At 50.8% G+C, this 27,821-nt stretch overlaps 9 protein-coding genes across 9 annotated transcripts; 2 read left to right on the forward strand and 7 right to left on the reverse strand.

The window, feature by feature from the left end:
• Positions 1-550: 550 nt before the first annotated feature.
• On the reverse strand, positions 551-1,317 carry A1O9_06453 (uncharacterized protein; the record flags this gene model as incomplete). The annotated part of the gene is made up of 2 exons (XM_013405663.1): positions 551-835; positions 913-1,317. 2 exons carry the CDS (start codon positions 1,315-1,317, stop codon positions 551-553), a joined length of 690 nt encoding a protein of 229 aa, XP_013261117.1.
• Positions 1,318-5,251: 3,934 nt separating this feature from the next.
• On the reverse strand, positions 5,252-8,687 carry A1O9_06454 (uncharacterized protein; the record flags this gene model as incomplete). Its single annotated transcript, XM_013405664.1, has 4 exons — positions 5,252-6,711; positions 6,769-7,369; positions 7,426-7,838; positions 7,895-8,687. The coding sequence occupies 4 exons, from the start codon at positions 8,685-8,687 to the stop codon at positions 5,252-5,254; spliced, it is 3,267 nt and encodes a 1,088-aa protein (XP_013261118.1).
• A 3,187-nt stretch (positions 8,688-11,874) lies between these two features.
• A1O9_06455 (uncharacterized protein) lies at positions 11,875-13,083 on the reverse strand (the record flags this gene model as incomplete). Its single annotated transcript, XM_013405665.1, has 4 exons — positions 11,875-12,204; positions 12,267-12,416; positions 12,472-12,597; positions 12,646-13,083. 4 exons carry the CDS (start codon positions 13,081-13,083, stop codon positions 11,875-11,877), a joined length of 1,044 nt encoding a protein of 347 aa, XP_013261119.1.
• A 1,093-nt stretch (positions 13,084-14,176) lies between these two features.
• A1O9_06456 (uncharacterized protein) lies at positions 14,177-16,383 on the reverse strand (the record flags this gene model as incomplete). Its single annotated transcript, XM_013405666.1, has 4 exons — positions 14,177-14,730; positions 14,790-14,935; positions 14,994-16,162; positions 16,219-16,383. The coding sequence occupies 4 exons, from the start codon at positions 16,381-16,383 to the stop codon at positions 14,177-14,179; spliced, it is 2,034 nt and encodes a 677-aa protein (XP_013261120.1).
• A 1,095-nt stretch (positions 16,384-17,478) lies between these two features.
• Positions 17,479-18,198, reverse strand: A1O9_06457 (uncharacterized protein; the record flags this gene model as incomplete). The annotated part of the gene is made up of 1 exon (XM_013405667.1): positions 17,479-18,198. One exon carries the CDS (start codon positions 18,196-18,198, stop codon positions 17,479-17,481), a length of 720 nt encoding a protein of 239 aa, XP_013261121.1.
• An 899-nt stretch (positions 18,199-19,097) lies between these two features.
• Positions 19,098-20,913, forward strand: A1O9_06458 (uncharacterized protein; the record flags this gene model as incomplete). The annotated part of the gene is made up of 5 exons (XM_013405668.1): positions 19,098-19,672; positions 19,749-20,186; positions 20,243-20,517; positions 20,591-20,799; positions 20,887-20,913. The coding sequence occupies 5 exons, from the start codon at positions 19,098-19,100 to the stop codon at positions 20,911-20,913; spliced, it is 1,524 nt and encodes a 507-aa protein (XP_013261122.1).
• A 783-nt stretch (positions 20,914-21,696) lies between these two features.
• On the forward strand, positions 21,697-22,664 carry A1O9_06459 (uncharacterized protein; the record flags this gene model as incomplete). The annotated part of the gene is made up of 4 exons (XM_013405669.1): positions 21,697-21,759; positions 21,831-22,262; positions 22,327-22,409; positions 22,472-22,664. 4 exons carry the CDS (start codon positions 21,697-21,699, stop codon positions 22,662-22,664), a joined length of 771 nt encoding a protein of 256 aa, XP_013261123.1.
• A 346-nt stretch (positions 22,665-23,010) lies between these two features.
• Positions 23,011-24,021, reverse strand: A1O9_06460 (NADPH2:quinone reductase; the record flags this gene model as incomplete). The annotated part of the gene is made up of 1 exon (XM_013405670.1): positions 23,011-24,021. The coding sequence occupies one exon, from the start codon at positions 24,019-24,021 to the stop codon at positions 23,011-23,013; it is 1,011 nt and encodes a 336-aa protein (XP_013261124.1).
• Positions 24,022-24,576: 555 nt separating this feature from the next.
• A1O9_06461 (uncharacterized protein) lies at positions 24,577-26,221 on the reverse strand (the record flags this gene model as incomplete). Its single annotated transcript, XM_013405671.1, has 2 exons — positions 24,577-25,509; positions 25,577-26,221. 2 exons carry the CDS (start codon positions 26,219-26,221, stop codon positions 24,577-24,579), a joined length of 1,578 nt encoding a protein of 525 aa, XP_013261125.1.
• Between the last annotated feature and the right edge of the window lie 1,600 nt (positions 26,222-27,821).

A 27,821-nucleotide genomic window follows, 5' to 3' on the forward strand; every position in this document is an offset into this window, starting at 1 on the left:
TCCACTCTCCTCTCGTCACACTGGCATGGCCAAGGGTGAATCGGCTCAAGCTACTCTAATGAACTAGATCCTACTTCTACGGATTTAAAGCATTTTGCGGAGCGGCTCAGACATATAACGTTGTTATTGGGTAATGTGGGGTGTTCGTTGCTGGAAACGTCACGTGATGTTTACTGCTCCGCCTTGAACCAGAATGGTTTGATCCAACATGGTGAGAAAAAGAGGAGAGACGAGACTTTGCATGGTGAGAATGTTGATTCTTTTAATTAATTAGCTGCTACGCTGTATTTATCGTGGGTCTCACATCCCAAAACCCAGATCTTCTAAACGGACCCAGGACGAGAGTTGCCACACCTTGGCACATCCACACAAGCTCCTGTTGGGACAATAATGCTGCTTTAATCGTTTCATTTGAGAAAAGATCGGGATACCATGCAATCTCGTAAAATTTCTTCCTTGAAAAGACTCTGCCACCATGGCTCGTCTCTTCAGGATGTGGAAAGAAAAACCACTAATCGTGCTCCCACCCTTCACGCGTAAATTCTTCCGTTTACAACATGGCGACACCGCCCAAAACGGCAGCTCCCAGCAATCCCCAGCCGACGGAGAGCATGCTGGCATAGTTTCCAGTGGGGGTGGGTGTCGAACTGCCTGTAGCTGATGCTGCAGTACCAGATGGAGCGGCGGAACTACTGGCGTGGTCACCTTCATGGCTAGAGGATTCATTGGCATTGACGTAGGCACTTCCAACAAGAGGAGATGCGGAGATACCGGTGCCGTTCGTGCAAGATGATGGCTCTTCGGGTGAAGTTGATGTGAATGTAATGTCGGCGCACTGAGACACACCAAGAGTCAATTTCCTCTCTCCCTACAAATGCCATAATAAATGCAAGGACGGAGCCAGCGACTTACGTTATAAAGACCGCTTCCATCGTGGCTGTTGGTGATAACTTGAATGGTGCCATTAGTTCCCTCGGTGATGTTGAGATCAGCTGGGATAGGGATAGCAGCTAGGCAGAACTCTCCAGGTCCGAATTCCTCAATGGTTGGGAGGATGATCGTGTTGAAGCTGTCACCGACATCATTGCCGATGGCAAGAGCGATTTGAAACAAGTTTTCGGTGTGGCCTAGCTCGACGGCGACAGCTACAGACGTCATGGAGACGCGGGTCCGATTCTGAGTCTGGTCGTAGCCGCCGCAGGGGAAGGTCGCTTGGTTCTCGTCATCGTTGCCTCGTGGAGCGGGGAAGGAGAGCTCGAAATGAGCAGAAGCGAACAGCGGGAGAGCGAGTAGAGCGAGAAGTGATGGAGGGATCATCCTGGCGGCTGAGCTCGTGAGGAGGGAAAAGAAATGACTTTGAAATAGCTTGTTATCGGGGAGTGGATGGTGCGTGCCGGTAGGAATCGAGGAATGAAGTCGAAAGAAAATTAAATCTCGACCCTACCGAGCAGCAGCTAGGATCTTATACGACATTCCTCATTCCTCTCGCAGTAGTAGCGGCGCATCCCCCCTGTATGTCCATTCTCCGGTAACACACCAAAACGAGGTCCTCATCTAGGCCGGCCATTATCGGGGCGAGGCGCTCGGTATGCCCAGGCGTCAACCACCCTCAGCACACGCGGATCCACACCTCTAGCCAACAGCCATCACTGACACTGCACGCCAATCCAGGTACCAGCACCTTTACCCCAATGCGCACGAAGGGACCGGCGTAGTGCTGCAGTAGTAATCTTGGGAAGTATGCCCAGGGCACAGTCTACTTAGGTAGCGCCTGGAACAATGCAGTAAGCGCATCACGCCGCTCATCAAGGTGGCGATTGTCGGTCCCTGGGATAGCGGAGGAAGGTGGGCGTAGAGTGTGATTGGGACGACCGCTCCATCAGAAACGTGCTCGCGACTGCCAAGACAATCGGACAAGCTCAAATGCCAAGAGATAGCGGGCTTGGCTATGCCTTGGCGAGCAAGTTTTGAACATCTCGATGAGTTCGGCCATTTTTCCACCCTTGGCAGGAGATACTCCTCATTCTCAGGCAGATCGAGCCTACGTTCGCATGTGCTCATCTCTCTGGCAACACGTGAGTCGCAAAACAAAACTCGACGACGAAGACGGGCCACACGCGACGACCTATCGTGTATGGCACAACCATGGCCAAGCCCGCCCTCGCTACTTTTCAGATAGCTATTCTGCTACCGCCTGCCAATTTCTTTTGCTCTTGCCAGAACTCAATTCCTCATTTTGAAAACTCTCTGGATGATCAAAATGGAGCTCAAGCATCATCAGTCAACCAGCGAGCGCCTCTAGCCTTCTATCGATGCCATTTTTCCCGCTGGATATCGCAAGCTCCGGGGAGAGGCGGCAGTTGTGAGAACTGCATCTCGGATCCAAGCCTCGCACATAGCCACCACCTTGAAAAATGGAGTTTTCACAACACTCAAGAGGGGAGTTCGTGAAGGAGAAGGCATGCCCGATTCTTGGCTATCACCAAGATGGCTTTGGCAAAATTGTTCGGTAGGTGCGCGGCTGGATTGCTAGGAGTGGTTTCTAACCTCGTCGGCGTTGTTCCTGTTCCTCCCCTTGTTGCCAGCGCTCTTCTATGTTTTCCTTCTTCTCCTCTTGTATGTGGGCTTGTGTCTCTTGTTGCCTGGGTTCGCCCTTTCCCTGTCCGCGGTCCTGATCTTGTTGGAGTCGCCCATTTTGTTCGTGTTCTTTGCGTTCGTGCTCTTGTCGGAGCTCCTCATTTTGCTGTTCTTGCATGCGTGCGTGCGCTTCTAGGTAGCGCTTTGCTCGTCTCTTTCTCAGTCCCTCTTTTCGGCGAAATTCTTTTCCCAGTCGCATGCGTTCTTCCTGGATCTGTTGGTAAGTCCGACTTGTTTGCTGGAAGTGCTGCTCCGCCAGCGGTAGCGTCATGTGATTTCCCCCACCACTGTCCGCATCGCTTCACTGGCGAACGTGGCGCAACTTGAACATATGTTGCCGTCGCGGGTCTCCATTTCCTCATTCACCGTCAAGACTTCAGAACATGGGGTCCCCCAAAACATAGCGTACTGGCATCTGGCGAGTCCAGCATCTTTTGTATTCATCTGGAGATTGCAACCATCACACATCCTCCTAACTGGACCCCATCGGCACATGTTGTAAGGAATCTGCCTACGGGCTAGGTTTGGAGGAACCTCCTGCAGTCAAAGATATGGATCTCAGTGCCATTAGAATGATATGTCCGAATGAAATCATGCGGTCGAAACCAGATGGGAGGGGCTGATTGTCGGAGTGGATACTGGATGAATGGGGACTTGACGAAGCACAACAAACGAAATATGCTTGTGGGAAATATACTGGCTTTCATCACGTTGGAAGGGTTCAGTGACTGGCCTTTGAACCAGTTCCGTTGTTTTCTCGCAGCTTCCTCAACCACCCGGTTGTGCCTCACGTTCAATTTGATCCAGCAAGCGGCCCTGCTCGGTGCCTTTTGTCATGACTGGAAGGAAGACGTGCATCGTGACCGCCATGCACATCGAATGCAAAAGAAATAGAACCAAAATCAAGGTCACGACTAAGTTCTCTGAGAAGGCTCAGTACCTGTTTGACTGCCTCCATCAAATTGAAACCAAGCCTGCTGTCCCCGGCCCCAGACCCTGAATATGTGCAATGATGCCGCCCGTTTTCTGGCAGCAAGTTCATGCATTCACGGTTGCTTTACTGCCGACTGCCGACTTGTCTCTCTTTGGGATAATGCTTCTCCCCACGTGGAAGGCCCACGACGATCCCCATCACACAACCCTCCAGCCGTCCATGATTCCATAACGTTCACAACCATCATTCTTCACCCTCGTCGATTGTCTCCATTCCATCATCACCACTACCGTTCACTCCCTTCGTCTGCTTCTTCTTCCCATTATGATTCCCCGCCTGAGTCGCTTTCCTGGCCTCCTCCTCCTTCTGCTCTTCGTCCAAACACTGGGCACACTGATCCTTGTAGTCGTCAGCCCAAGACGTCTTAAATGAAACGCCCGCTGCGCAGAGGCCCTTGAGCCGGAACTCCAGACAAGGTTTGACGCGGTCGAATTCGGTGGCAAATTGCTTGCCGCACGTCGAGCAGTACTTGCGTGTTGGATGCTGGCTGCACATTTTGTTGATGCTCTTCCCGATTCTGTTATTGTGGTGTGGTATTGTGGTCGCCAGCTTGTTGGGAGCTTAGAGGCGTCGCTTGATAGGTACGTGGGGGCTGTGTGGATGGCGAGTTCGCCCGTACAGGAGATCGTGGCTGCTGGTTTTGGCACTTTCTTTCTAGAGTAGCCTCTATAAAAGGTCGGATGAGCAAGCCTCGCAAATACGTCTGGAAGAGAGTGTGAAACTGTACGAGTATGGCGAGAGACCGCGATTGGCAAGATATGACGTTCGGAAGTGAAAGACGTAACCGTCTGGATGACAGCGCCTCTTTGATCAGGTCCTGAGGTGTTTGTCCTCTAGTATCTCCTCACTAGTACAGAGGCACAGTGCTCGAGGGGGGATCTCTCGCAAAACTGTTTGGTAAAGAATTGCCAGTCAGAGTGAAGGAAATCCAAGGACAATAGGACGAAGCCAATCTGAGGGTGTCAATCGCCCCAACGACAGACACTAGACGTGACCAAGTTGTCTTTGTATGTCTACACTATCGGGACTGCGCGCGAGATGGGCAGCCGAGGGAGCACATCGCGCACCTAGGCATACAGCGCTCTCGCGGTCTTATTCGATTGCATCAAACCAAAGCCAGATGTCCTTATTACCTCTAGTAACGTAGTTCAGCCCCAAGTTGTATGCACAGGATACAATTCACAAACAGCTCCCAGGCGCGGGTGGTCCCAACTAAGCCCATAGGTTGAAATCCATGGCTGTTCTTGAAGACTGAATGAACCAGCCCCAGCAACAACCCGTATTGAGATTGGGGGTGGCCTGGGCCAGGACGACAACGTGTATCTCAACCAAGCACCAATCAAGAGGTAGACAAGGGTTCCCAGGTTTCACATCCCGCGTCCATCTCTGATTGGTCTCTATGAGAGATCAGAGGGCAGGGGGCCGAGCGTGAGGCATACATAGTATGAAAGCGTACGCCCGGCCCAAACTCCGAAAGTAGTTGCAGTGGGGAGTCAGAGGTGAGAATGTAGAAATTAAGCAAAATTGCATTAAAAGAACAACCGACCTGGGTGTACAAAAGCTATGCGCTATGCTACTACTGCTATCCAACAGACGCCCGAAACAAAGACTCAACCCGAACTAATCAAAAACATCACTTGCAACGCGCTCCTGCAGGGCCTCCTTGAAGCGAGATTCCATTTTCGCTCTCTCCTCCTCCGAGACGCTGCCGTTTTCTGCAATCAGGCGCTCACGGGCCTGAATGGCGATCCTGGTCGCCGCGCCGCGAATGCCCTCTGCGAATTTCCTGGTGCCGCAGACGTAGCCGCGGGCGTCACTGCGCCAGAGGGCAACGATGTCTTGGGCTTCGAGGAGCATGCGGTCCGGGACGTAGGCACAGCCTTGGGACGCTTCTTTTTCCTTGCTGAATGCGTAGCGGACTTCGACGACGCCTTCCTCCACCCACTGGTCGATTTGCTCCGCATACAGTCTGTCCCCGACCTGGGTGCGGCAGCCGAGGAAGAGGATGGCTCGCGCGAGTTTGCGGTTCGGGTTCGCCTTCAATTGGATCGAGCGGTGTTGGAGGAAACCTCTGAATGGCGCTACACCCGTGCCAGCCGCGAACATCAGCAGAGGCGTCTTCTCGGCATCGACGGGGATGCGGAATGTTTTCTTCGCGGATGGTCGCACACTGACCTGCACGGTGTCTCCTTCTGTCAGACTTTGCAGGTAATTGCCTGTCACGCCCTCGTATCTTTGCTCAGGGTCTGACATGGCTGCGGTGTCGATCACTCCGTAAGTGATGGTGCAGGTCGAGGCCTTTTCCAAGGGAGAGGACGAGATCGAATACTGCCGGACATGCAGGGGCGGAAGCATAGTGAGAAAGTCGCCGAAAGGAAGTTGTACCGACGGATGATGAGAGAGGATGTCGAAGAGACTGGTGCGCTTTCCGGTTATCTCTACTTCATAAGAACCGTTCTCAGCAGTCAATTCCTGGAGGTAGGTTTTGTCTCTGGAGTCTTCGGCGTACAGCGCGAGGACTTTGAGGTTCTTTTTCGTAGCTGGCTCCGATAGCTCAACATAACTGCGCAGAACATCGAAGACCGACAATCCTACGTTGGTTGGAATGACTGAAGGAAGATCAGATTTGATCGTGACGACGGAATCCCACGGGAGACCAAAGTGGTTCATGATGCGTCTTACATTCTTCTCCGAGTTCAAGGGAAGAATTGCAAGATAATCACCACATTCGTAGGTAGAGTCGGACGGAAGTTGGATCTCCATGTGTCGTTTGGTAGGTTCACCGTTGCTGGTAAGCACATAGTTCGACATGACCAGTGCCGGCTTGACATCATATCGCAGGCTTGAGGCGCGAGCATTGGTCGAAACCTCGACGTTGCTTGTGGGTTCCGGGGCGTCTTGAGATTGCTCCAAGGACATTTGAGGCCAGAACGAGTTGTCTACCCAGTCATCGAAGTCACCATAAAGGTTACCCTTTGCAGCATCGATGAACCCAGCTGGCACCAGTCTCTTGGCTCCGCATTTCGTCAAGAGCTCATCCGTCAATTTCGGTATGCGATGGAATGTGTGCGTCCAATCTCCTGCGCCACAGACAGTCAGTATCTTGATCAGCAACATCACGAAGCTCGGGAACATACGGTGGCCACAACCAATTACAGTGTACTCAACGCCGGCCAAGGAGCCCTCCTTGCACTCTTGCAACCATTCAATAAACCTTGCAGCATTATCTGGAGGTTGTCCCTCATATGATGAAGTGATCACAATCACTGGGTTGTCTTTCGGAAGGTTGCCGGTGGCCGAATCCATGTCGGCGATGGTTGGCGTGTAGCCTCGGGATGCCACATCCGAAGCTATGCGTTGAGCAAAGGCTTGACATGTTCCGGTGTTGGAACCAAATAATATCGAAATAGGCTTCGACTGCTTAGATTTCGAAGATGGGGCTTTGCTGGATCCATTTGCTGTCGCATGAGATTGCACACCGTTTTTGCCATTGGCTTTGGAAGCCGCGTCACTCGTATGGAGCAAGGTGTCCATGTTTGTCGCGTCCATCTGGCCTCTGGGTGTGACACGAATATACAGATCATCGGGTTTGACTGTGAGCGTCTGTTTGATCTTCATCGTGTAATTTGGATCATCTAGTTGGACATCAAAGTTCTGCAAGATCATAGCCAGAACAAGCATAGCCTCTTGCCAGGCGAATGGACGGCCTATGCATGCCCTCTTACCGTTCCCGAAAGGCTATCGCGAAATTAAATTAGAATTACTGAGAACGGTATTAGTGGGAGGCAACTCACCTTCCAGGCGCCTGGGTATTGAGATAGCACCTTATCAAAGTTCTCGTCCAACATGCGCTCAGGTTCGAAATCATCAGCATTATCTCCCCAAACCTTCGCATCAGTTTGGCATTTAGACATTAGAAGGATGATGTGATCGTTAGGGTCGATTCTGTACCGTCCATTGTCGACCGTGACAACCTCATGGGCGATGGCTGGGTTGACCTGCTTTTGCAGGACGGGGACTGTTGGCGAAAGACGTGCGGTTTCTCGGAGAACGGCATTGAGGTATTTCAGCTTCTGAATGTCCTCAACTTCAATAGACCTCTTTCCAATGACTTCATCTACTTCCTTCTGTGCCTTTAGATAGGTGTGAGGATGCTTAAGGAGGTGAGCGGTTGCGAATGACAGTAGACCAGAAGTGGTTTCGTGCCCTATTAATTGATCATCAGAAGATACTTTTAGGGCGTGACATAGCATAGTTACTTACCAGCAATAAGAAAAGTTAGCATTTGTTCCGTGATTAGCTCATCACGCATGGTCTGGCCTGTTTTTGGGTCTTTCCCAAAGATCATTGTGTTCAGCACATCAGGCTTGTCACTTGGATTCGCTCTCCTGTTAGTGACAATATCTTGACCGATCTTGCGCATCAACTTCCGCGCATCCTCGTATTCCTTATTCGCCTTGTATCGCAGTTTTGTAACGATGCCTGGTCGCGTCGTTCGAGCGGTATTCTCCGAGAATACAGTCATCAATGCCTGCACGAACGGATGTAGACCATCTGAATAGAATGAATTGAAGCGGAAGCTCATCGTGCAAAGGGCGATCGTGTCCAGGGTGAGACGGGTATAATCCTCGGTGGCCAGGATTCTGTTCTCGGCTCCTTTCCGAGCCCACGACAAAATCAGTTGATTTGCAATGTCCTTCATGTCCGGAAACATCGACTGGATGGAGAATGGAGCAAATGCCGGCATCAGAATCCTATGCCCCTGATGCCAGTCTGGATCATCATTTTTGGCGGTGAAGAGGCCCTTGGGGCCAGGTACAGAGGAGACCTGGGGTGGTGGCACTTTGGAGAAACGCTTTTCGTCAGTGAGTTCCTCCAGCAAAGCTGCTGAGCTGCAAACAATGCGCCTTTTGCCGCCGAGCATTGCTTGATAGATTGGCCCATAGGCCTCGGCAACTCGTTCCAATCCTCGGAGAGGAATGTCTCGGTCTTGCCATATGTCGAGCAGATTTCCGACGACGGGAAGGGAGCGGGGACCTGGTATTGGTTCAGTCATATTGAGAGCTTCAATTGCAAGCAGAGAAAGAACAGCCAGAGGAAGAAAGGAAAGCTCAGTGCAGAGAATAGATCAAGAGCACTTCGAAGCTAGGCTTCTAGCTTTATTCTTTCCCCAATACCCTCAGCCTCCAGTCTGTCAAGGAAGTGGCCTGTAATCGTTGAGACATAAATGATGACCGCCCTGCCCTGCTGCGCATTCCCCGAACTGGTATTCATAGCGAGGTTGGGGCTACATTCCGTTCCTCAGCCACGTGCTGGTCGGAGGACAACCAATTCATTGAAGCATGATGGCTTAGCTCTACATCCGGCAGAAACGCCTAAGCGACCAATCAATATTAGCGCCTCCGTTGCATTAGTAGGTCGGGCACTTGGTCTATCAGATGCGAGCCGTGTTGACGTCAACGAGACTGGGTTTGGTCAGCGTCTTCTTACGCCCGCAGAAGTGCGCAATGCGCCATAACCTATTTCGCGAGGCGGAGGTCCCCTGCGTAGACTTTGGAACGTGCTGAGCCCCTGTCTGGTGGAGCTGATATCCAAAGTGAGTAGGGTAGGGTCTTTCTACCGAATGGGTCTCCGTTTTGGGAAAGCTCCAGGGAACTCCGGAACTCCGGCGCGGGGGGTGGGGCGGTCCCACGGGCGCAGCACCCCTAACCCACCAGCCCCTGCAAACTCTATGTCGACATCGTACTAAATATCATTTGTCAATGCCTCTTCGTGTTCAGGGTCCATGCTTTTCAGCTGGACGCCCGTCGGCTACCAATAGTTCCCTTCTTGTTGTGGATCAATAATAATCGCTCAGCTTTGCATATGAATTACGAAGAACCTCGTCCGGGCAACGTGAACGCTGCCTGTCACACTTGCACCTAGCATACTCTTAGCAGCAGCTCGTGTTGAATTCTACGGCGCCGAGATTTCGGACTCTGGAATGTGCATCGGGGCTTGCATCCTCCACCCTCGCATTTTGCGGATCTCACATGGTTTGACTGATGGAACTGTTCACGATCCAGAGTCCCGTAGGGCACCAATAACTCGGGCCCGAATGGGTTTTATCCCCCAGCACCAGCAATCACTTGGTGGCCGGCCAAGGCTCGAACACTCATTACTCTCTAGTGATCTCACTTGCACAATTGTCTCGTGTAGATTGCGTCAACTTTCTGGACCCGCCGAAGATAATCTGACAGAATGTGCGCACAAAGATCTTATTCAAAGTAGTTCCACTAGTGCATTTGGCATATTGGTACGACCAGTGCATGAACTGACGATCAGCAGTGCTGGTGGCAGAAAACAATCTGGGGCTTTTAGGTCTGATCATTATTTCGTGCTCGAGGGACGGAGCCTCCAATGAAAACGGCCACAGACCACCAGAGTTGCTTAGTACCAGATTGGTTCCAAGACGGGAGATGTTAGTGCCGTTGCCTTCAACATCAAAACCAGCCGCAAATGTTTGCACGACCAATTATTGCACGCTATGGCATTGCCTTTGTACCTTCAACTCATGTACCATCTTGTCTGATTACAATACCATACGCTTACCTACGAGGGTTCGATACCTAGGTTGCTTGGATGTGCAATTGGTTTATATTTAGCTGAATGCGAATTCAAAACGTCCACAAAGATCTCGTCAGACACGTCTATATCTGCGTCAACAAAAGGTGTTCCACTCCTCGTCCTCGACTGCGGGCGTGTGATGTGATATCCATCGTTACCAGAGAAGTTGACAGAAGATGGGGGAGGTATTCACTTCGCCAAAGCACATATTTTGCGCATAACGCCTGTGGAACTTTGTGATGCATGAACCGTTGTTGAACTGACAATCGCCGGAAGAATCGTGAAAGTTGCTTCTCAATGTTACGATGATTGCAGCATCCTTTAATGTGAAGTCTCGTATGAGTCAATTGCCAATTTCGCATTGATCCCGGTGCGACGACTACGATCTCCTGGGCTTTGATGCTCCAGTCGATTGTGTAGAACCTGCAAACATCAATGCGACTTGCGTGATCCAATCGTGAATCTGGCAGCAGATCAATTGCAAATTGGCTCTTTCGTGAGAATTCGGAATTGACGGGATCTGAGGCAGGCGTCCCGGCTTGATGCGCGATTGCATGGTCCTCCATCCGGCTTTTACTCATTCCTACCAAAGATGCACCTCGACCGCTATATTTATTAATCGGAATGAAGATGGAGTGGCCCTCGCTTTCTCGAAGGACGACCATCAGCCTTTTGACCGCGATAGTCTGTCGTCCGGACTAGAGCGGACAGTATGGCAGCCGACAGTAGTGTTAGGATGATGAGCAGTATCCTCCTGGCCCACAATACGGATCTTGTATACGGGCTGATCGTGTACAGTCCCGTGTTCAAGCCATTGTTTCCTCGATCCCCGCTGGTTTGTACATAATGGTGAGTTCCTAGAGGGGTCTCAACACGGCGCCAGTATCGTAGGTTACGAGGAGGGGCAACAAGTTGAGCAAGCGAAGCATCCAGCTCGGGCGACAAGCGGACAGACTGAGGCTGAGCAGAGGTTGAACCAGATCACATGACATTAAGCGCAAGCAAGGCCGCCCCCTAGCAGGCATACAAGGCTAGGCGCAGACTCGGCCCTATTTTTCCTTGATTAATGCATTAAATAACGGCAGTCATCGTGAGTTCCTCAAGTGGCTAGGTAGTTGAATAGGCAAATATATTACGGTATCATTACGGAGAAGGAACGGTGTCAGTACATACCAGCGACAACCCCGCTCGCGAAGATTGGGTATTGGGGTTGGTTCAACTACAGGGAGGTCCGGGAAATGGCCTGTGCACCACTAACTTCGTTAGCTCATGCTAGCACACCAATGTCGCACAGGCTCGCCATAGCTCGTGAAGACCCACCAGGCGAAAAGCGTGGTTTGTCATGTTGGGTTGCCAGGCGTGTAGCTCGTATTCTCCCGCCTGCAACACCAAGTCCAAGCAGACTCCAAGAAAAGAGAGAGTTCGTACAATGGAAGGCGGGGAGGAGAGAAGTAGGGAAGGACAAAGGCTCACACTAGTCTAACATCCTGTAGCATCTATCATAAATCGCCTCCGTTTGCAGTAGACTAGGTAATGGTTGCAATTGAAGTAGCTTAGATACTAGGAAGTAGTTACTAATACCACCTTTCGCTTCCCAGCGAGCACTATGCGCTACTCGCCCGGATCATGCCAATCGGTCAGACGGGCTTGGTCGCACCATGGTGAATGGTCGACACCTGATCATGGTTCCCAAACGACGGAGTCTTCCCCGGTGTGAACGCAATGATGACTCCATGTATGATATCGATGGGATTCAGAGCGTGCAGCAGCGCGCGGAACATGCTGTATTTCTTGTCTCCTGTGTCCACTACTTCTTGGTATTCTTTCGAGTGGAAGGTGAAGTAGAACCAGACGCTGAAAATCAAACTTTCAATTGAGGTTAACAGCGCAGGTAGGCCGATAGAGATATCGAGATGGGTGACCTTGGCCCCGCCTTGGACCTGTGTGCTCACTATGCTGAAAATGAACTGTGGAATCGGGCGTTAGTCGACGACATTTTGGACGAGCTCACATGGTTGAGTTCACTTACGCGCTGGAGCACCTGGATTGCGACGAATAGCTTGAATGAAATCAATTTCATAATTGCCCGTCGTCCTTCCATGTATTTTTTCAAACGTCGCTGAAATCTCAGGATTGCCAGGAGAGCATATACCATGGAAATTGTCTGTAACACGGATAGCTGGGCCAGGTTAGCAATTACTAGAGGCGGTGGCCAACAAAAAGGGCTTGTTTACAATGATCTGCCCACGTTTTCCTTTCTTGGTTGTTGAACAGACGTGGCCAGTTGCCTGGAGGATTTCTTGGACGATAATTAGAATCGTGTAGATCACCACGAAGAAGAACACAGTTCTCCATATACGCTGCAATATCGTCAGAAATGAGGGCTCTTGGAACTGGTCTCAACTCACCATAAACCAACGTATGCTGCCATCCCGAATTGGTTTTCCGTCCCTTGCCTTGGCCTCCAGATTGCGAAAGAATTCGTTCCGATTGCGCGCTTCTGGGACAACGTAATGGACATACAGCAAAAACAGCGAAGCAAGAGCGTATGCTTCGTAGAGGTTGGCTATAGGATCCACGTACTCGGCCGCTGTGTAGACATGCACGGATATGAGAGCAAAAATGGCGAAAACGAGAGGCGTTGATATGATGCGAAAAATAGGCCGTTGCTCGTCAGGAGCCCTGTACCGCCTCAGGTGCGGAATTGCCAGTACCAGCCACAGAATGAGCGTGAGTCCAAGACATGCGTAGTTGATGTATGTGATGAGGCTTTTGAACGTGAGAGTACCAGTGATCGGCTCGCCAGTTAGTGTACCTGATCCTTCGATCGCTGGACATTCCCCCATAATGAGTTTCAGTGATGTCAAGTTGGCTGTGGGCGAAAATGCTCGAAGTGTACAAGTTGTTGACAGTGAAAATCAATACGTGCTGAGCACTGTAAGCAGCAGCAGTCCTCGTAGAATATATTCTCAATGGCCTAGATGGATTTTACATGTGCGACCATTACATGATCGGAGCCGGGACATGGACTATGCCTTAGCTGGCTCGTGATACGAGTTATTCCCACGTGAACCTGCTAATCGAATGGGGAATACTGCCATGGCTGACTTTGGGAAGGCTCATCGACTGGAGGCTCGTTGCCTGGATACCAACCTCATGAATGCCGTATCCCATTGGCCAGCTCGGGCCTTGACGTGGTGTGGCGCCGTGAGATATGCGGAATGTGCCATGGTCGAAAACAGCAGGTCTAAGCCACCCTGGTCTCTCTTTGGGAAGCCATACGATCAATAAGTTTTAGCAAATGATGGTTCTGTCAGACCCTGAGCACGGACCTTGATCTTGGCATCTCGATGAAGGTTCCGTTGGCAACAGGCCAGTGCTTAAACTTTCGTCCTTCGCTAGATCCTTGTATGATATCAAGTGCTGGAGTTGGCGTGTGACCGATGCGAAACTCTGATGGTCCGAGCTGAACTTGCGTAGCGAGATCGAAAGCTTGGACTAATTACTAATGAAAGATAGTTGGCCTGATTAGACCATGAAACGGCTTTTACGTTTCGTTTGTTTATGTCCGGAGACTTCTACAAATTCATTCGCTTGATACGGGTTGTCCGAGGATGGTGTTTATTATTGTTGGTCTGTAGTACTCCGTACTCTCAGCGTGTTGTGAGTTTTGGCTCTGGATAGCCAAGCCAATTGAGACACATTGGGCTATATTTATCTGAGGCTATCGTGCTTAAGGCATGCTAGCGCTGGCTGTGGGTCCCCCGCTTGTACCATGTAGCCTCGTGAAGGTGGCCAGATACGGACATGCTTTCGAAGACATCTACAGGCAAGCTAAAAGTTCTTGCCAGTATATCGACTTTGCACCGAAGCAAACCTGGCACAAATTTATTAGTTGAGTAATTCTGTCGATCTGAGCATTCATGAAGCATATCGAACTTACCCTTGAGGACACGCTCGCCCAAGCGCTACACTGCCGCTCCTCATATAGCAGATTTTCGCCTCTGCGCAAGCATCGCTAGTACAGTTCGGACTCTTTACACTTGTCTTTCCCTGAAAAGTATTGAATTTCGACACCAGAGAATGATTTGTCGCCATTGCCTCGGTTACGCGATGCCAGTAGGTTGCATTGAGAGGTGCGCTGTCAGGCCACCCAATTGAATATGCTTCTCTGGCTGAGTACTCAAATTTGAAGACTGGGCCGGTTTGACTGGCATTTATCGCACCAAAACTGCTCACATTGGAGTAGTATGTGTACGCATTGTATACACTGAAATCGCCGGTATCGACTTCATAGACACGGTAGCCAGAATTGAGATTGGTCAAAGGAGTTATGCTCGGCCCGATCCAGCCAACAGTTTGAGCATTGGAATCATCACGGGCAGTGCCGTTATTCGCATAATAGATCATGAACTGGTCTTCATGCGTGTGTCCGAAGAAGACACCAGCAATGACATGAGGCGAATACCTGTCAATGATCTGGTAGAACAAATCTGCAAGGTGTCAGTTTGATGGCCCCGGTCGAAAGCATTGGGTGTTCAACTGTGCATACCTGTAGGGTTGGGCAATGGATTTGTTCCATCCCAGCCTGTCAACACATGACCCAAAACCCATACGCGCTCACCTCTATCCTCAGCCTCTTGAAGCTCCTTCGCAAGGAACCTCATATTGCCAGAATTATCCGGGTTTGTCGTGTTGCTAATTCATCCATGTCAGCTGATGTAAGTGCAGGTAGATGCCATCTTCTGATCCTTACATATAATTGAACAGATTGCTCCGATACCAAAAATCAGTGTTCAAGGTAATGATTCGCAACTTAGGGAACTTGGGATGGTTGATACTGTAAGCAGCATAATGCATACGGGCTTCATTGGCAGCCTCGGTAGATATCCAGTTGTTTTGCTGCCACAGAGATGCAACATGCTCGAAGTTCCATGATTGTTGCTGGCCAAGGTTTCCAGGGAGGGTATGGGGCGAATCAATTCCGTCTGGGTTTGTGTCGTGATTACCAAGGACGGTAAATATTGGACCACTTGGGATATAGGACTTTAGCATATGGTAAATCGACCATTCGCTGTACATAGTGTAGTTCCTGGAGAGTTCGTTTTGGCCTTCGTGGCTCACGAGATCACCGGTGTAGATTCCAAAAGCAAATTGATCGTTTTCAGACTGATTGTTATGCGTCGTGCCTGTCAATGGAGCAATTGACTCAAGAGCCGCCGTGAGCAGGAAATACGGACTGTCACACTTGAATGCACCGTACAGTGGTGCTGGGATTTCAAGCTTCCCAGAAGTGCTCTCGACATTTGCGCGACAGCAAAACGATTCCGAACAGTTGGCTTCTGAACCAACCGAATATCGAGGGTCGATATGCATGTCACTCATGTGTAAAACCTTGACTCTGTTCCCGCTTGGTCTTGGCACAGCGTAGCCTTTGGGCTTTGGACCAAAGTACGCTGAAGTATTTGAAGGGAGCGTATACGGTCGCTGGCAGAAGTTGCTGCTTAGATAGTTGCAGATATACTGACCATCTGATCCAGACACGTTTGCAAATGAGAGAACCTGCGTCCAAACGGCGCCATAGTTTTGTGCCTCGTAGTTCTCCTTACAAGAAGAATTTGACTGGAATTTTGTGCTGATGCAAAGATCAACGAGCAGTTCGGGCACTAGCTGAGGTACCCGCTGAGCAACGTATTGGCCAAATTCCAATGCCGCGATACACTTCGAACAGTTCGACCCCGCCCCCGAAATGATTTCTGAAATTCGGTTTTTGACGTCTGCAATAATGGCAGATCCATTCGAGACGGAGTGGAGAGCATTGGGGAAGAAAATTGGATCCTCGTTTTCCTCTGGAATGGTTGTTGGATCAGTCAGCTCCAGGGGATAGGTATAATTCAAGGCATTATCGTATATGATAGGTTGAGGCTACAATTCATATGAGCGTTGATATCGGAGAATCCTCATTGCATCTGGTTACCTACTTGTTCTGTGGGTGAAGGCGGCACATAGTATGCTGAGAAGAGACTTGTTGGAAAACCTGCGGGGACAGTATAGGCAGCGAGCCGCGCACTAGATCTCTGAGCATGAAGTAGCTGGACAGAGCAAGAGCATAGTGCTGTCAGGAACAGAGAACGATTGCAATGCATAGCTTGTAGAGATGCAAAAGATTCTGTTGTGAAGCTGTCTTGACTTACCAGTGTATCCTCCCACTTCTAGCTCCAACAATCTTCAAGTTCCATGGCGTGAGGTAGGAAATATAAATACTCGGCTCGCCAGTAACAGGGATAGAAACGATCTGGGAGGTATCTCAGAGGCACGCACCGACATCCTGGTTTGAGACTGGAGGAGGAAGAAGTAGGATTGGGCCAGATGACGTTGATGGTGAGCTGCATGCCAAGAGTGCCAATTTTCAGCCAATCGTCCAGCACGTGCTTGAATGGTTGCTGCGAACTACCCATGTTACTCGCGAGCAAACTGCCGAGTTGTCATTTATGGTTCGATCCTAGAGGGTGAGCGAAGGCTGCTTTAACCTGATGTTTGACTGAGCATTTAGCTGATCATCGCTGAGTGCTCTTTGCGTGCTTTTGAATAGCCTGAGCACAGCTACGAGAAGGCTAAATCAGGCCCCCTAGCAGTCGATTACATCTGCCCAAGATATCCTATCCCACCTAAGCTTTTGGCTAGCCGTCTCTGGAGACAAATAAGTATAGTGTTTTTATCTCGCTGAACATAAAGAGTCTGCAGACTTTAACGAGCAATTCCCAGGTTGCGAGAACGGCGACCTTATGCTAAAGATGATGAATATACGTCTTCCAATGAGCTCAAGAGTACATAAAACTCTCGATGGCCATGCACAATGCCAATATAGAACTCCTTTTATTACTATTCCCGTCGCGGAATCCTTCTTGTTTCTGTAAGGAGTACTGGTCCCGGGAAAACGTGAGCATCTCAGCCTTGGCACACTCAAGCCACAAAACAATGTTGGTCGCGAATACTCGGCATTTAGCGAAATCTATTCCAGCAAGAGAAAACAGAAGAAAAATTGTATCTAGCAAGTTTTAGTTCTCAGAAGGTTTCCGGGTAGCGTCGTAAGAACCCCGACATAAGCATTAAGCGGCTTCTAGGTGTGGGTATGTGTACAAAAATACACTACGGATTCTCTATAAAGCTCTACTATGATCTAGGACAGAACCGTCCCCTTAGGCCTTTCTGCCTCCAGATTGTGCCAAGTACACAATCCACTATTCGCCCAACGCATAAATGAGTCCAAATGCCTGAGACTCAATCTCGGCTGCGAATCTCTTCAGCTGATGGACAATGTTGTGGGTCAGGACCCGATGTTTCGCAAACGGGGCCGCTATGGATTCGGCCAACTCGACAAGGATGACCCATCTCTCTGGACTGGCACCCGTCCCTGCAGATTGAAAGCTAACCTTCTCATATGACTTGGTCGAGCTTCCTGACTGCGAAGCATAACTGTCGTATCGAAGAAGGTGAATGGCCAGTAGACTCTGGTGGCTTGAGAGACTAGGCCATATAGTTTCTGCAATCCAACCGCCGAGCTCGTCCCTCAGGTTCTGCGACGCTGGAGGCTGGAATGTAATGAGCACCAACGTGGCCCCTGTGCCCAACGTGGAGCACTCGCCAAGCTCGGGCCGCGAACAAGACTGTACCACGCGACATACGAGACGATTCATTGACGCCATCAAGGGCATGTATGTCTGGGTGCCAGACGTTGGGTTATTCAGGGCGTCCATGTACGCGGGTGAGGTGAATATGTCCAGAGAGGAGACTTCGTAGCAGACCAAGTACTGCGATTTGGCATTCTCTACCGAGTAGTAGCGACGAGCTCGTCGAAATCCCGGTATCGCGAGACGCTCCGGGAGGTGCTCATGGGTCCACCATTCATTAAGGTCCTCTTCGTTGATTGATTTGTCCTGAACCTCTCCCCATATGACCATCATCCCTCTCTCTCGTGGGAAGATTGCGGCCGGCATGGTACGAGGTCTTCCAGAGAATGCTTGAAACCGGACACCCCAGATAGGATGGATCGAATGCTGGTCGGGTGGTTTGTTTTCATCGAGGGAATCCTTGATCGCATGGAATCGAAACAAGTAATGTTCAGTCTGTTCAGTTCCGCGTAGTCCCTGTGAGGATGTCCAGTCCGCCGAGGCCTTGGCGTCCGATTATATGGCAGGACGAGAGGGAAGACGAAGCGGTCCGTGATAAGAATCCGGGTTGAGGCGCTGAATCTTATGCCGAGAATGAGGGAAGGGAGGGTAGGCCCGGCCTGGACGAACACAGTCCTAGTAAAGGTATGTTTCAATTGCCCTAGTTAGGTGACCTTCAGATTCTACAAACAAGAGAAGCGAGTCTCGCTCACTATGAGTTGGAGATGTGGCCTCGGTAGTCGGCAGTGGTTTCGGGACGGCATTCATTGCCCACATGCTCCACAAGTGGGAAGGGCAATTCAGAATGAGGTCGTTGCGACGGGTCCAGCTGGGGTCGAGGGGGCGTTGATTGGTCGCTTCTGTATAGGGTGTACGGAGTACCTCCGTACTCCATATATTATGTCCAATCACGCCATTCCATTGGAGAACGCGCCCCTGTCGCCTCTCCCGACTACCGAGTCTAACCCCCGCGTCCCCAGACTTTTGACGAGAATTGTCAGATTACATCTAGGACCACTTCCACCGCAATCAATCCCTGTATTTATAGCTGGCTGCTCTTCCTAGCTATGTGGTGGTAGCCATAATGTGGATGCATCTCAGCGTGCCCATAGCTGCACCCGCAACCTGCTGAGTTTCTCAAGCCTTCCTCTTGCATCGTCGCAGAAACCCATTCGATTCTGGGCATCAGTATGGCAGCCACGATTAAGGAAAACTCCAACCATGTGGAGGGGCCACTGGACAATACCGAACTGAAGGCCGCCATCGCTGTCGACACACGCCACAATGACGAGGCGATGACCGTCCTGGCCAGCTACACTGGCCCGCAAACATGGGACGACAAGGAAGAACAGCGGGTCAGGAAAAAGATCGATCGTCGCCTCCTCCCGATCCTCGTCATTTGCTATGGCCTGCAATACTACGACAAAGCCATGATCTCGCAGGCCGCATTGTTCGGTCTTCGCACCGACCTCGAGCTTACTGTGGGCAACCGGTTCTCCTTCGCGTCGTCCATCTTCTACCTGGGCTTCATTGTCGGTGCCTACCCGGCCATTGTCATGGCTCAGCGCTTCCCCATCGAAAAAGTGGCCGCCGGCATTATCTTGGCTTGGGGAGTTTGTCTAATCTGCACGCCGGCCTGTCACAACTGGCAAGGGCTCTACGCACAGAGATTTTTCCTCGGTTTCATCGAGTCAGGAGTCAGCCCGATGTTCATGTTGGTCGTGGGTCAGTTCTATAAAAAGAATGAGCAAGCCCTGCGGATAGGGTGTGTAGTTCTTTTTTGTTCACCCCTCTAATCTCAGCGCTGGATAGAACAAGACTGACTCTAGATTCTGGAATAGTGTCTGGTACTGTGCATGTGGCTACGTGTCTATTATCTCGCCTCTGATCAACTACGGGTTTGGGCATGTCCACGGTGCACTGTCCCCTTGGCGCTACATGTATGTCTTTGCGGGTTCCATCACCATTCTCTGGTCAGTGGTGGTGTACTATTACCTCCCTCCTGATCCGATCCGCGCGAAAGGATTCACCGAGCGCGAGCATTTCATTGCTGTGAGTCGGTTGCAATCGAACAACTCGGGCGTCCGCAACACGCATTTCAAAAAAGAACAAATGATTGAACTGATGTTCGACCTCAAATTCTGGATCATGTTCTTGATGACACTGTTGGCTATGTTTGCCAATGCTCCGGTTTCGACGTTTACCCCTTTGATTATCTCTGGATTCGGGTTCAATACACTCAACTCTCTGCTCTTGGTAGTCCCCGTTGGGTTTTTCACGTAAGTTGAGTATCCGGGACCGTCGATGATGCGTCAAGCTTACTTTTTGTTTCAAGTGGTACCATCGAATTGATCATTCCCTACCTTGCCTACAAGTACACGAATATAAGGACATATCTCATGGCGGTATCTGAACTGGTTACTGTCCTCGCCGCAATCCTGCTCTGGGCTCTCCCGAGACACGCCATTGGGGGCCTGATGTTTGGGGTGGTCATCCTTCCCTGCTTTGCTGCCGGATACGTAGTTCAATTGGGACTTCAGATCGCCAACACAGCGGGCTATACCAAGCGATCTTTGGCTTCTTCGGGGATTTTCGTTGCCTATTGTATTGGTAAGAAGATTTCACGGGACAAAAGAGACTGGACGCACTGCACTGGTCCGAATGCTGACTGGGACTTCGGCAGGTAACTTTGTGGCGCCTCTTACATTCAGAAGTCAGGACGCGCCAATTTATGCACCAGGGTTGGCGACAGTGGTAGGTACGTCGATCGCCGTGGCGGCCTTGTCCATGTTGTACCGATTTGTTTGTCTCAGGGAAAACCGTAAGAGAGATGAGACCGGCACACTTGAGGCTTTTGACCATGCTTACGAGGATGACTTGACCGACAAAACTGTAAGTGGTCCCTCTGCGCATACGACAAGCATGCTCCAAGAGTTGAGCACTTCGAGGTATGAATGATCTGACCAGTTTGGCACACAGAACCCCCAGTTTCGGTACATTGTGTAAGGGCCGGGATGAGATAGAAAAGCTGGATGATTTACTCTCGGTCGTTGGAGGGAAGGGGAGGGTGAATAATTAATTGCATTCATGATGCTAGGGTCCATGCACAAAAGGATAGATGTACGGTATCCTTCGCCGATACTCCAGCTTTCTCCGGGTCTGGATTTGTTGTGCAACTGGCTCTGTCAGCACAATAATAGTAGCAATTATGTATGGCTCACTGTTGCGCACAACCATGGTGGTCTCGACAGCACCGAAGCCTTGGACTTACACAGATGTCGAAACAATAGAAATGTGACTTCGGTTTCCAAGATACGTGTATGGCCAATCAATTCTAACCTCTTTCTCCCTTCCCCGCGCCCGCGGGAAGCCTCATCAGCCTTCCAACTCTCCAGTTTTAGGTAGATGTTGCCGGGTTCGGATAAAGATTCCGCACGAACTAATAGTAGTGGGCAAGTGGTTCCTCCGGTACAATACAAGCGAGTTTCTCTTGATGGGCCTTGCACGGCTTTCGGCACTCGGTTCTCAAGTGCGCAGCAGAGCAGCTAGGCTAATGTACATAGTACGTAGGACTAATCTGGGTAGGTGAAGCTGGGTTTGAATGGGGCCGAGAATATTCACAGCCGCCGATTCCCTGATCGCCCATCGTGCTAGAATCAATTCAAGCGAAGCCGAGACTAACCTAGGTATTTCAGTTCATTAAGGTAGGTAACAGCATATTGCAACTAAGCAACTGAATGGCGAAGCTTCCTCAGACCAGATAGAAAATCAAACAATCCCCTTGACGAAATGAGTCGACTTAATGGAAAGGTTATCATTGTGACCGGGGGCGGTGCTGGATTTGGGCGTGCAGTAGGTACAGAACAGATTTCCCAAAGGGACTTGGCTCTACAATGTCAACTGACCAGGCCGACCGTCGATAGATTGTGCTGAAACTCGTCCGTGAAGGCGCTCGCGTCCTGGCGGTAGACTTGAATGGAGCTGAAGCTGAGCAGACGGTCATATTATGCCCGCCCGCCTCGTGCCACGCTTGTACAGCAGACGTTACCCTCGAGTCGTCGTGGCGCCAGATTCTCTCCACGGCGCGCAGTCTCTTCGTTGACCGGCTTGACGTCGTTGTGAACTGTGCAGGAGTGATCCACGGTGCAGCACCGTCGCACGAGGTCCCCGAAGAGCAATTCGACTTTATGTTCAAGGTCAACGTGAAGCCACTGTACTTGAGCACCAAAGTCATTGTGCCGTGGTGGAAGGAGAGGAAATGCCCCGGCCTATTCATCAACCTAAGCAGCACCAGTGAACCGAGACCCCGTCCGTACTTTGTATGGTACGCAGCTAGCAAAGGCGCCGTGACAGCTGTGGGTAGTAACTTGAACATTCCAACTTCATCCATTCCGGGCTGACCGAGGACTTCTCAATCAGGCGACGAAAGGTCTTGCGGCAGAGTATGCCTCTGATGGCATTCGGTATAATTGCATTCGACCTTCAATAGGGGAGACAGCCATGTAAGAAATACTCTCGCAAAGTGTAGCCTGTTGACCGCGCCCAAGTCTAACGAAGAGGCTAGGCTATCCAAGGTGCTTGGAGACCCCGACAGCTCGGATTCTGACCGTCGCGAAAAGATCTTGGGTTCGATACCGCTGGGTCGTGTTTGCAAACCGGAAGATGTGGCGAACATTACTTCTTTCCTCGCCTCGGACGAAGCAAGCTACATCACTGGCGCAGCGTTCGACGTCGATGGCGGAAGAGGAGTGAGTTGATTCCGTATCGTGAGGAGACTGATTGAAAGGATGGAGCAATGATGGCGTCTGTGGCTAGTTCTCCTCCCATCCATCGTCGAAGCTCATGGTGCCAGCCCGACAGTAGCCGTGATCATCTGGTGATATCCGCCAAGTCAGGATCCAGTGGCATTCCTGAAAGATTTGCACCTCACCAACGAGGAACTATGGTGGGTGGTCAAGAGCTCATTATCTCGACAGAGGCTTAAACTTTAGACGGGGATCAGACTGAGAAACACATGTTATTCAAAATGAAAAAGTGCTGTAGAATGTCCGTCTAGTCCAACAGACCTCCCCTTGTGCAGCACGTTCAGCGACTGGCAGCACATCAATGCACTCTACATATAAGTTTGCCCATGGTCTGGTTTGACTCCAACACCTCGTGCGCCTTCTGGATCTCCTCCATCTCAAAGACCTTGTCGATGAAGATTTTGAACCTCCCATCCACAAGCCTGGGCAACGCATGCTCAACCAGCAAGTCCCGTAGTTTCTTTTGGTATTCCTCATCGCGACTCCGCAAACTGCTCCCCTCGAACCTCAATCTCTTGCCTAGAAAGGGGCTGATGTCGACATCACCTTTCACAACTGTTCCACTCAGCCAACCCAAGTTGACGATGTGGGCATCTCGTGCCGCTGCTTTCAAGTTCTTCTTGAAATAGTCCGCACCGATAAAATCCACGATAAGATCTGCCCCCTTCCCAGCGGTGTGGTCAAGCAACGCATCCGCCCAGTCGCTCTCTGTATAATTAAATCCCTTCGTCGCCCCGATAGACTGACAGAATTGAATCTTGGCTTGCGTGCTCGCAGTGACATAGACAGCAGACGCTCCGGCAGCCTTCGACAGCTGAATTCCGGCAATACTCACGCCACTCGCCCCAGCATGCCAGATAACGGTCTGGCCTGCTTGGAATTCACCGACCAGGTAGAGCGCTTGGATGGCAGTAATCCAGGTCTCAGGAACCCCGGCAGCCTGCTCCCAGCTGAGTTCTTTAGGCTTGTGAATGAGCATAGACGTGCTAACGGCGATATACTCGGCGTATGCACCGCCATAAGCTAGACCAAAAACCTCGTCTCCGACGCGGAAGTCGAGAGTGGAAGATGAAGAACCGAACGAGTCAACGATGCCTGAGAACTCAACGCCCATGGTCTTGGGAGCTTGAGGCGGTATTGGGTACTTGCCCTCGCGCTGGAGGAGGTCCATGCGGTTGAGACCAAATGCTTTGATTCTCACCAGGGCCTGATCTTGATTGGGCTTGGGCATGGCTGTTTCGGAATTGATGAACAAGGCCGAGACTGGTCCTGTCTCGCCTCTGATGTCGACTGCACGCATGGTGGCCATGAGTGAAGTTTGCCTCGGGGAGCCAAGTTCCAGTACTTTGTCTCTAACTTGGCTGGATCTGAAGTGATGAGTGATGTGTGGTGTTGTGGTTAAGTATCAAGAGATCGACACGTTCGGCGACTCGGTCATCTTTTGATGGTTCAAATTTTGACGACTGTTCTTCCTGCGGTGACTGTCAGAATCGAACCCGCCCATAAACAGGATGCTGTGGGTCGGTGCCCAAGGTTGGAATCACAGAGCAGGTGGCTCGGTAGTGCCACGCGTTGAGCTCTCTGCAGGAGAGCTTTTTCGTGTCCAATCCTAATGAAAATAGAAGCGTCGTTGCGGGGCAGATATTCAGCCTGGTCTGGGAGAGTCGGCAGTGTTGGCGGATTGAGGCGGCTACCGGCTAATACCCGCGCGGTACTCGGTAGTCACACGATGTGGTTGAGGAAGTTGAGCGATCAGAACTTTCGAGCACAATCCTAAACAACTGAAGTCAAAGCATGACACAACCGAGACATGTTGTGCTCTGGGAAAAATCCTTCCTTTCGCATCATCAATTCAACTAGAAAATCACTGGTACTGAAATATTTGGTCAACGAAAACGTCATCGAAGTCAAAAGCCACATTGCCATCGGCAATGAGAGTACCGGGCAAAAAAAGGGAACTGCTGTCCATCCCTTCACCAAGACCACTCAGAACATTCAAAGGATTTCGGCGACCGTCGGGACCTGCGAGAGATTCGGTTGTGATGTTTTCTTCGTTGTTCGCTTCATCATTGGCTGACCCACCAGCGGATGGGTTGACGGAATGGGCAGGATATTGCCCCGGCAGAGTTTCGCCAGAAAGTTCTGCGCGTTTGAGGTTGCCGAGGACCAAGGAGGAACTTGGAACAGTTGCGGACAGCTCCTGCAAGACTGTCCTGACAGTTGCGAGGTTGTCATCAAACCCACCACCTGGGCCCGAAAAGGTGGCGCGAGCGCGAATTTGCACCACTCCAGCAAGGTAACAAAACCAAGCGTTGATCGGTGCCATATACAAAAGGTCGTTTCTGCACTGGATCTCTTCGAAAACACGGATAATTTGTGACGCCGTCTGGACGCACTCTTCGAATGTAGCCCTGACTGAGCTCGAAACCGGTTCCACTTTCATCAAGGATAGCTGGTAGATCAATAAGCAGGCGTAATATAAAATGTGCAATTCGGAAACTACTCGACGATAAGGTTTTGAGTCTGTACGTTGGAGAGTTAATTCGGCAGGCAACTCGCAGACCCACGTTTCAAAAGCCTGTCCAATGGGCACCATATCTCCATAGCTCAAGTTGGGGTTGTATCTCCCGTCGGCGAGTTGACCAAAAATCATGCAAACTTTAGTCCTCTCAATGAAGATGTTGTTGTCAGGATGTTCTTCGGGAAAGTCGCTTTGTGACAGCGGTTGAACGTCGGTATCATGCATATGGATCATCAGCGGCCGTCCATAACAGAAGGAGACCAGCTTGTCCTGATTCTGGGAGAAATGTCAGCGCCAAGGCGGACCGAAAGTCAGAAGTAGACAGTGTTAGGCTCATCCTTACGAAGAGATGCCACCACATCCTTCGACGGGTCCCAGCATCTTGGTTGCCACTGTAGGTTGCTTCTTTATGAAGACCCATATGGATTGCAAAACGCGATGCTGCCCCCAGCCAATGCCAAAGGCTGTCTAGGCAAATTACGGTCGGCCCGGTCATACTTCGACAGGTCATCAGACAGAGCGCCTTCAGAACCACCAATTTATTTCGTTCATGCTCCGTAGCCAAGAGCAATTTTGCCTTCAGGTAGTACTTCTTAGCCGCACTCAGCTGGCTTATTCCTCCTCGTCGGTGGCCATAGGCACTTGCAAGCATGCAGACACTATGCACCAGCAGAGGCGACTGAAAACGCTCAAAGTCTGTGCGGTCGACGAGGGGCTGGTGGAGATGAATGTGTTCAAAGTAAGCGTCGGTCAGTGCGGCGACCAGCATCTGTGAGGGCAAGGCTGCTGCGCCGGTGGATAGCAGCGTCTTTGCGTAGAACTCGGCCGTCTCTGCCTCGGTCTCGTCGTCGAACTGGAGCGCGCTGGGGTTCTGAAGCATCATGCTCTCCTCTCCTAGATAGCCCACTGATCCCGGCGATGCAGACCGTGGCAGTTCTGAGCGCTCTGCCGACTGCGTGCTTGTGGCACTGGCCCGGTGGGGCCGCATGTTGCGTTGCCGAACTCCCACGCGAGGTCTATTGATTGTTCATTCTGCTCAGAAAAGTCGTGCTCATTTCACACGCATAGGATCAAACCTACCTGCACGTGACGTTAGCCCTTTGACAATTTTGACACGTCCCATCAGCGTGGTCTTGCAAGTCACATTTGACCTGATCCAATCGAGTCAGTGATCTCTATCACCCAGCCTGGGGAAAGGAGCTCTTACCTTGCGCGCGTGACATTGCATGCATACCTTGGTATTGCGGGTTCGATGGCCTTCCATAGTCGATCCTGACGACGAGCGACAGTACACATCTAGCAGGCGTCGTTGAATTAACGAACCAAACAACTCACCAATATTTAGTTAAAGTGGGAAACCCAAGACTCAGAGTGAGATTATGGGAGTCGAGAAGTTGCAGCTTGTTGACAGCTGAAAGACAGACTTCTACCTGAGCCTGAAGGGGCATGCGGGGCTTACATAATAGCCTATGACAGTGGCGTGCAATAGTCCAAAATTGAGGCAGGTTTTCCGACGCCTCAAAAAATGCGTAATTCCGGTGCCCTGAAGAGAGTCCTGCCTTGGGCGTCCATCTCCCTCAGTAGACTGGCACTCCCAGAGGGGATTCCCCTGCTACAGAGCGAAAGTATCGCGGCCGAAAGCAGAGGGAAACTCGTTATGGAAGGTGTGCTTGAGAGGAGAGACAATCAACAAGGGCTTTAGCCCGTAAACGTCGCAATGAGGACAACAAGCCACGTTCTGGCTAAAGGTCCACCCTGTGACTGCCGAGTAGAAGGTGAATATGTCGCGAGCGAGTGACGGCGTACATGTATCCCAGGGGTTCAACACAAAGCCGACCTTCCACCGGGGTTTCAAACGAAGGTCCATTCATCATTGCCACGCAAGACAGCCTCACAGGAAGCGCCCAACTGTGCGGTAAGGCGCATCAGAGGGAAGGTTTCTTTAACATGCGCCTTTGCCTGAGCAATCCTGCTACAGGCTGAGCTGCAAGGGTGGCCTATTATGGCGCCGCGTATTATTCGTCTGCATTGTAAGCTTTGCCTAATTCTACGACAAAAGCAGAGGGAAATCGTCCCAGTGTGTTTCACTCATAAACTTGGCGAGGGGAAAGCCTCTTCTATCGAACTCCTCAAACTTCTGTCCGCACCATGCAGCTTCGGGTCCAGGTTGTTGCGAGAAGATATGAAGAGCAACTCGAAGCGGGAATAGGAAGCTGTGAATCCCCAGATTTGGCATGTTCTGGGAGACAAGAAAGTGAATGGATTTTGCGATCAGTGTCGCAATTTCAAGGCACTTTATTTGTAGGTGCTGGGGTTCGAAGTCGGGCAAAGCATTTTCTGAAGCCGTTGAGGTTTGGCTGCCTGTTTGAAACCACTCCTCTGTCTCCGTTTTATGTTCGTGAATTTGGTGATGCTGAAGGGTGCTCTCTGCAAGATGTTTTGACCCGTATATATGATCATGAACGTCATGCATGCTATTGTAGAGTAAGAGGAGAGCAGACCAGTAGAATGAATGCATTCGGAAGAGCTCGAAGCTTTCGAAGCGTAGCATAGTCGGGAAAGTGTCATCTTGAGCCGCGGTCTCGGTA

This window comes from Exophiala aquamarina (assembly GCF_000709125.1).
Source record: "Exophiala aquamarina CBS 119918 chromosome Unknown aczIA-supercont1.4, whole genome shotgun sequence".
NCBI lineage: Eukaryota > Fungi > Ascomycota > Eurotiomycetes > Chaetothyriales > Herpotrichiellaceae > Exophiala > Exophiala aquamarina.